The sequence below is a fragment of the Lytechinus variegatus genome, chromosome 10 (assembly GCF_018143015.1).
Source record: "Lytechinus variegatus isolate NC3 chromosome 10, Lvar_3.0, whole genome shotgun sequence".
Lineage (NCBI taxonomy): Eukaryota > Metazoa > Echinodermata > Echinoidea > Temnopleuroida > Toxopneustidae > Lytechinus > Lytechinus variegatus.
In genome coordinates, this window is record NC_054749.1 from 6,623,815 (window position 1) to 6,633,064 (window position 9,250).

General features: G+C 37.9%; 1 protein-coding gene across 2 annotated transcripts; it reads right to left on the reverse strand.

Moving 5' to 3' along the window:
• Positions 1-259: 259 nt before the first annotated feature.
• Positions 260-7,583, reverse strand: LOC121423036 (serine/arginine-rich splicing factor 2-like). 2 transcript variants are annotated; one of them, XM_041618315.1, is made up of 3 exons: positions 7,071-7,583; positions 3,742-3,771; positions 260-3,192 (listed from the first exon to the last, which is right to left on the reverse strand). In XM_041618315.1, the coding sequence occupies exons 1-3, from the start codon at positions 7,439-7,441 to the stop codon at positions 2,976-2,978; spliced, it is 618 nt and encodes a 205-aa protein (XP_041474249.1). In that variant the 5' UTR covers positions 7,442-7,583; the 3' UTR covers positions 260-2,975. The 2 variants fall into 2 exon arrangements, with proteins under 2 accessions (XP_041474249.1, XP_041474250.1); XM_041618316.1 differs by lacking the exon at positions 3,742-3,771.
• Between the last annotated feature and the right edge of the window lie 1,667 nt (positions 7,584-9,250).

Below are 9,250 nucleotides of genomic sequence, written 5' to 3' on the forward strand. Positions count from 1 at the left end.
AACTGGTACACACAGCAACCCAGGGCTCTGCAGCTGCTACACAGCTTTCTACCACCGGTACACCATAACACACACTGGATGCGGGCAGGCAGGCAGGCAGACGGGACTGCACAAACTGACTACTGACTGCAAACAGCTTTGCCTCTCCATGATCTTTTACTGCATAATCTAACACCCCCTTTACAACCGCACCAACAACTGCTTTACTTTCAGGCAATAACTGGTGCCTATGTAAGAAGAAAACAAAAGGAATCGTGTGTTAGCATAAAAAAATGGGATAACATGTTTTAATTTTCCTACAAAGTCACAAGGGATATACACAATTAAGGGCAATTCATATTTATCAAGCTCTCAATTTAAAAGAAAAAAGAAACGAGTCCTTTGTGGACTCCTATAAAAGGAAATTTGTCTTTAAGTTGCCACGGTACCCCCATCCCTCCCAAGCTACATGTAAATAAAGCAAAGAGGTGGACACTACAGTATACTGAATATAATAAAGTGGTAACACATAAAAAGGCCTGCAATAATTATGATGGAAAGTAGCCCTCAAATGTCCAATTGGTTAGAGAAAGCTTTGTATCAACATGCACTTGACCTGTACCTAATAAATCATACAATGATATGTCTATCAACATCCAGTAATGTTATTACACAGTGTGAAGCAGGATTGTACACAACACGGGGCTCTTCTTCCCCCATCCCTGGACTCCCAAAGACACACAAGGGACAGTCCGTAACTACAGTAAGCAATCCATTACACATTAAACTTTAATGACTAGACAAGTTAATATTGCCCCTCTGCTGCAATGTTTTTTTTTTACTATTTACAAGATGGATTAAACACAAGAGCTGCTATATGCATTAAGTCTAAATCAAACAATCAAGAACATTAAATCAAAGTGTTTGTGGTTTCTTTCAATACAAATCTTAGTGATCTATGGTATAGTGTAGGCAGCCATATTTTTAAATTTACTTTATGCCATCCAAAAATGAGATCACTATTCTAAAATAATGTATCAATGTTATCACTTGAGAAAGTTTATGTACATGAGGGAATAATTTTGCTTAACAAATTTGAATAGCATTTTTGGTCATAAGAGAAAAGCTCTCAAGACTCAGCTATGTACAGTCCTACATGTAAAAATATGCTATACAAAAGACTTTATGCGAAGCAGTCTTTAAAAAAAGTACAGCAAATAATGATGCGATACCAGGAAAATTATTCCCTGTACATGTACTACTGTAATACATTTCACAAAAAGCCAAAAACATGCAATTTGATATAAAATTTTTTGTTTTGTTTTACATGCATACAGTAGTTACCACTGAATTAAAAGGAAACATTTTAAAAACTGAACATGTACAGATACCATCAAAAGTTGATAACAAATGCAAAGAGCAGACAAATGAAATTGGCCATGCAACAATTAATGTTCATTTCGAAGTATTTCCTTTGAAAAATACTATGCTTGCCCCCCATTACTTTATGTTACAAATGTCTGATCATTGAACTACATACATGTGCTTCTTCTGCAGTACCCATCAAGTGCAACAAGCATCTCGATTTGCATTATCTGTAATAACTTCGACTACGATAGTTGGAGGCTGTAGCTAATTATATCTTTCCTGTTACGCTAAACGTAAATGATGCATGTCTGCTGCAGTGGGAATAAAGTGGCTGCAGCCACTGCCTACTGTTAAATCTTGTCTTGCTTTAGCTGTTGTCGGACCATGGTACTTTTTTTGTTAAAAAATCCTCACAAATCATGGCCGATGAGAATACAACCAAGGCATGAGCATGACAACTGGATGTAGGCAATGGCTGCACAGCACCAGTTTATAGTCTCGCCACATCAGACATCACTTTGGATTCACGTAACGGCAAAGCTGCAGTGCCTGCCTTTATTGTTTCAGATCTCGTCCCAGCAGTCAACATGATCATTTTAATAATCAATGATAAACAATGGCGTTTACAATTTAGGCCACACAGTGCAATTCTATCTGCTAGGGACTGATGTGTCAACAATACTGTTGCCATTAATAAAAGAATTCTAAAAAAGTGCTCTTGGAAACCAACATACCATGATCACCTTATTAGGCTCACTAATTATTGAAATGTCGCTAAAAGAATAAAACTTGAATTATGGAATTTCTGATTGTATTTTTTTTATTCTTTACTTTTATTACAGTATGTTGATGTGCATACTAGCTTGAATTTGGGAAACACTTTGGTTGTAGGTGCATTTTAAGCACAAGCATCAAACTTAGATACATGTATGTAAATCACTTCCATACAACCATTAACTAGGGTCAAGTCCACTCAAGGGTTCATTACATGCCGCCGCGCACAGAAAAATCAAGCCATAGAGGTTGAATGTTGTGGACACCAGAAGTGGCGTCGAAGCACACGTGACCCACTAGTTAGAAATCCACTGCCAAACACATTCTTTGTGCGAGGTTAGTATTCTAATACTAACCTTGCACTAGTGTGAGTGGGTCAAGTCTAATGAAACAAGTACCCCCACAGGAAAAAAGAAAAAAGGTGCAATTCCCTTAATTAAATTCAGTATTGTTTACCTACATATATTTAATGCTAGTTATAAAATTAGTATTCAAACATTTTCAAATAGATCCCTGACTGAAAGAAAATGATATTTCCATGATCTCGGGAAGAAAACAAATTTAGTTGAGGGCTAGGCACGACTGGAGATGGGTGAAATGATAATGCAATGTAAGTAAGGAAAGAGGAAACAGCAGATGACACGTAGGTCCACTTTTATCATAACACCTGCAGAATATCAATACAAACATACAGATCAAAAATTGAAATAACATGAGTCCAAACAGACATTTACCATTCATAAACTGCATCTATTCTGGAAGATACTGCATTAGGATCTTCTAGATAGTCAATCGCCTTTATCTTGGCATCAAAGAGCGAAGGATGTCTTCTTCCACTATGAGCCAAAGATAGTCTACTCCTCTTCATCAGGTGATCTAGACCTGGAGCGAGAATCGTCCCTATCACGTCTCATCGGCGGAGAGTTGGAGTGTGAGTGGCGAGGGGACCTGGACCGGCTGTGAGACCTGCTGCGACCCCTGCGAGGAGAAGGACTCCTGGAGAGAGATCGGCTATGGGAGCGGGAGCGCGAATAAGAGCGTTTACGTCTGCGTGGAGATCGGGAACGAGACCTGCAACAAGAAGGAAAATGTACATGGAATGGAAGACTTCAAAATCAAGTAAACATCAAGTTTAATATTTGCAAGTAATGCTACATAATTCCAGAATTTTCATGACGAACCTGGAAACTGACTCTATATAATATAGTCAAACTGAAACATTATTCATGAAGTGAGTTTTTTAAAACCAAATATTCTCTCAATCATCAACAAGCCTACCCCCCCCACCCTTTAATGCAGGGTGACAATGTCAATGAACTAATGATAATGAATAGACACGTCACACATGTGACCAATGACAAATGACTATTTGGGGGAAAAACACACAATACAAAAAAATGCACTAAAAAATCTAATATTATAAATCCTAATTTCCATAACTTTGTTGTTTCAAATGAATTTTCACCACTTCCAACTCAACCAAAACTCTTGATAGGGTTAGGTAATTATGGAAGTTGTAGGCAAAAGCAAACATAATTTATGCACTGTATGTAGGTCAGAAATATCAATGTACAATCTTTCAATGTTTGCAGTAGACCAGGGTTCAGACAACAGCATTACCTGTATCTTCCACGTGATCTTGATCTTGACCTGTAATATAAACAATAGGAGGAATAGGTTAGCCAAGCTAGCAGTTAATTGATGTCTGAAGATGAATCTCCGAAACGCCACTTTGATACACCTCGAGAGACTGCAAACAGCTACATGTAGGATACAAACTTTTTTTGCAAGATAAGCATGAAATACATTTACTCAGAATGGATGAAATGCGAGTGAATCACAAGTTCTTTCTAAAAAAAGAGTACCCAGGCACATTATAAGGCCTAGGGGAAATACTTTGAATTTGAAACACAATGAAAATGATTTTGGCTATATTTGGTAAAGATTAACAGAGAAAAATAAAATAATGGTAGCATGGTACATCCAGAAGCAAAATAAACTAGGAGCGTTGAAAGAAACTTGCGATCATTTAAGGAACCAAAAAGAAAAATTTGCCAAAAATTAGTTACCTTGTCTTTTGGCATTGTATTAAAAGTAGTTGTGCAATGTCAATGGCACTTGTTCACTGCAACCACCCTGTCTTTGGGGAAGTTTGGGAAAAGCAGATCTATGGTATGCCAATGCAGTATACAGCTCCCACTAAAAAAATCATTAAAATATCACTTTTGTGACCAAAAATACTAATTTCCATACAGTTGCAAATAATTTTTCATTAGCAATCTGGGAATCATTTCTGTATTCACCTGTTTTGATCTTCCACTCTTCAGAGATAGCGATATATCGCGGTCGATAGTATTGATGAGATGATCATGTACTGGGATGAAATCTAGCTCATGCCTCATTAGCTCACCAGGAGCTTAAAAACTTAAACATTTTGGTCATATTTTTGTATACGCTCTTTTTTGGTGGAAATTGTGAGAAAATTTTCATTTTCCAATCGGTTTTTAATGTAGAAAAAAATATAAGAATTCAATTTCTTTAAGAGCCAACTCAGCCAAGTTATACAGTGAATAGCAGTAATGGAAAATGACAGCATAAAAAAATCAAGCATTTGTCCCAAAGCACAAGAAAATAGGCGAAAAAAACATTGCCAACCTTATTTCACCACACAGGGAGTGCAGTGTAGTAACATAGAACAAGGTTACAGTATATCATAACCTTGTTCATTGAATGAGTGGTCAATGGGCAGATCTCTATAATCAGACAACCGAAACACCAGTTTCAATTTTCTGGCCGAGTGACCAGCTTAACGATTACGCAACTGGTTTCCCTGAAAAAGCCAAGTTGCTGGCTCAACTTTCTCCCTCGCTGTATCAACACTTGATTTTACAAGATTTGAATTTTATTACACAAACAGGTCAGATTTTCATAATTGCTTTAAGTGAAACCCTACAGTATTTTGGGGATGAGCATATAAAGCTTTTAGAGGGTTCATGGTACCATGATATGAAAAAGTCCAAGGTGTCTTGGCATGCTTGGAAAGGGGCTTTGATTTCCTTTGTGTCTGTGAAAATCTTAGTTTATACTCGCCAACATGTCAAAATGCTACTTAATGCCACCAGTGATGGCTGGTGGGTGTATTATTGTACATTACGAGTGACTCAACACATGACCAGTACAGTGACCCTTTCTTTTGCTAATGATGTACATGTACTTCTATAGTAGCAACTAGCATGCTCCAGTGGTGCATAAATTGTATTGACTTTACTATAATACCAACCGACAGATTTAAAAAAAACGTTAGAGTGCAGAATTCAAGGATCCAGGGGGGGGGGGGGGTAAAATAATTTTAATTTGAATATTAACAAAGTTAGAACCCATAAAAAGTCGTAGAATGTGTTTATTGAGCATCTCAGGGTTCCCTAACACAAAGATTTAGCGATCAATCGCTAAATGAATTGACCAATCAAGATCAATGTTACACGCACATTTGTCGCAAAATACTGACTAGGAATCAGAAGTGTTCTTTCATATTTGCTATTCATCACAAACCTTTGTGTTACCAAGCCCAGGGGAGCATTTCATGAAAGGACTTGTCAGACGTTTTATCCGACAAGTCCTGTTTTGACAGTTGCTATAGGATCAGTTCTTCTCAACCAATCAGAATCCAGGAAAGTTGTCAGATCTGACAACTTGTCGGACAAAATATTGATGAAACGCCCCCCTGGGGCCGATTGCACGAAAGGGTCTTTGCAAGGACCGTCTTTCGTGTCGCCCATCTTTTATGATGCACCATGTGAAACGCATTTTAAATAAATCATCTGCAAACATATTTCATTCGTCCGTTAAAATAAACAAAATATTTGTTTATAACATGATGTGATATATCATGAAATTATGATTTGATTTAAAAGCAAGCTAACGAATCTTATTCTTTAACATAAATTTAAGAAACACCCCCACTGGGCGACACGAAAGACGGTCCTTGGAAAGACCCTTTCATGCAATCGGCCCCTGGTCTTCATTTTTTATTTTGATTTTTGGAGCAACTAGACCAACCCATTTTTTTTGTCAAGCTATCAATTCAGGATATCCTTTTTTGTACCAATTACATTTTTGCTTGTCAAATTTTTTGAACTTCACACCCCATCTGACTCTGCCATTTTACATGTACCATAACCATATGCAGCTGGGGGCAGCTTGAAAACATATTCTCACAAAAAATGTCACATAATTCACCAAAAAGGTGCAGAAAATGAAGGTCTATCATGACACAGAATGCTGACATCGAGGCATGGCACAAACTGGACCCTCAAAAAGCAAAAGTTAGACCTCTAGGACTAGGGCCTTGCTACTCTAGATCTATCACTTTCAAGCGCATTCTTGGTATCGATTGGTCATTTTGTTTCCAATTTTGAAATATCAGGATTCAAGCTCCTTGTATAGCTTCATCCATATTGTACAAATCGACGTAAGCGCATAATTTATTTTCCCCTTTCCTTTTTGTTGCAACCTCATTTCTATTTTGGAGAGTATGCTCTCTGCCTGTCATGATTAGGCCTAGTAGTATACCCAGTTGTTGTGTATCCGGACGGGTTGTGTGTCCGGACGATCAATTTTAGAAAGTCATTTGGAAAAATTTACAAGCTAAGTTTTAGCAATTTTTAGTACAAAACGTTAGGAAATATTACAAAGAACAAAATGACTACAAAGATTGAATTAATATTCTTACTGTAATCCAAAGACAAAAAAGAAGGCTTCAAAAATATAAAGTGTCCGGACACCCCCCATCCTACAAGGACGAGTCCTGGGCCCCGGCCCTTGGTTAACCCCCCCCCCTTGGGCCCCCTGACTGAGCTCTGCCTAGTTAACTACACTGCAGCCATGGTTAATGTCTGATGAAAAATATGCTAACAGTAACATTACAATATTCTGAGCGGAGTCATCACCTTCTTCTGCCACCATATCTTCCACCAAAACGGTCGCCGTAGTCTCGGCGTCCGCCTCCTCCGTATCTTCCCCGCGATTCGTGAGGTCGGCCGTATCTTGCCATCTGTACCCTCAATTTTCGGCCATCAAAAAGGTTACCGTCCATCGAATCCATTGCATCTTCAGCATCCCTCTTGTCGAGATATCGTACAAAGGCAAATCCTCTGCTCTCTCTTGAGAATTTGTCGCGTGGAATGTAAATATCGCCAACATCGCCATATCTTTCAAAGCAGCGTCGTAGCTCTTCAGGCGATGTACGATATGTTAAATTGTCCACTTTCAGTGAAGTCATCCCTTCAATATCGGGTGGCATTCGTGATCCATGTGACATTTTGATACAGTTTTAGGTTCTAAACGTAGATACAAATAAAGGATTGCGCCAGATATTTAAGATCTTGTCTGATTTTCCGCTTCCAAAAATACAGGAACAGCTGGCTTGAAGAGATCGACGCGACACGCTCGAAACAAAATGACGTAGCCTGGATATGACGTCACATTACGGATACTGTCATGTGACAAAACAGCGGGAAAACTGCAGCGTGCAGCTCGTTCCCATCCCACGATGAATGGGGGAGGGAGGACCAATGAGGGGCCTGCCCATGTTTTACAACTCGTCGTGATCTATTCCTTTAAGGGCTAGGGGAAGTTCATCCCAACAAAAGTGTTGAGTTGAATAAATAGGGGGGGGGGGGGGGAATCAACCGAGGTAAGCGACAAAAATGTCATCAAATGGGATGTCAAGCCCCATTTCAATTATCTGACTGTTACCATAGTAACATTGCTTATCAGCCAATCAAAATAAAATCTAAAAACATGTCGGAAAAGAGCGTGCGACTGCATGGGATGGCATCTTTATGCCTCAACTTTTTTTCAACTTGATATACATATAGGTGAAAACAATATTTTTCCTTTGGAGGACGAATTATTGCATGAGCTTAAAAAGTTTATTTTTTTTGCTTGTCAAATTTCAACGGGTAAAATCCCGGGGTAAAATAGGGCACCCCTTTCAAAAAAAATCCTGGATCCTGTAGTGCTCATCCCGTAAAATGTCAATTCTGGATCCGCGCCAGACATTTTATACTTATTGTACAGCTGGAGGTCCTAATAGTCAAATCCAAACGTGGTACCCATGGATGTGGTACCGTTAACGTCAAAATTGTGACTGATACCCTATATATTAAATTAATTCTTTTTGTGGGGGTAGGATTAAATTGCACACAGACTCTGTATCATCATCATCATCATAACTCACTCAGCACTGCACAGGTACATCCAGTTACCAGTCTTGTCTATTCCAGACCATTTAGATAGCCTTTATACTAAAAAAAAGAAAAAAAATTACATGCTCTTTAATGTAATAAAAATCATTAGACTCGTAGATCATTCATATACATGAAACTTTTGAGGTTCCACAATAATAAAATGAGATAAATTAATGCAACATTGAAGGAAAAAAAAATCACAATACATTGAATGTATCATATTAATAAACTTTGTTTTCATTTATCTTTCAGAACATTTTTTTTATTTCCCAGCAATTGGATTTTACAGCATATGCTCTGACTCTATTAGAATCCGTTAAGGTACATGTATACATATCAGAAAAAATCTGAACAGACATGAAACAGAATTTTATAAGAAACTCGTGGTAAACATATAATTAATCTGATTGTTACTGGACACAAACTATTGACTCCCTATTTAACAAAAGGGGGGAAATAGGAAATGAATAATAAATGAAATGAATGAAAAAGAGCATCATAACTCCTTCTAAACCATAAACAAGTGTATAACATAAAAAATAAAATAAATTGAAGAATGTTAATTCTTGGAAACATGGACTTCATACGAGCATGTTTTGAATCTTTTTGGTAATATGAACATTTACATATCAAATGATTTATTATGTTTTTACCCTGCCCCCCCCCCCCCCCATAACAGTGGAGTCACCTCATATACCTTGTCCCCACTCTGTGTCCTTTGTCCTCTCAACCCGATTTAGATCACTGTCATTCAGTGATATGTGAGCCTGAAGGGAGAGTTCGATCCATCAAGGTAATTGGTTATCATGAAGATATAAAGTACATGACCATTGTGACCTTTGAATTCATGGCCCCAAAATCTGATCAGAGTATTTGTC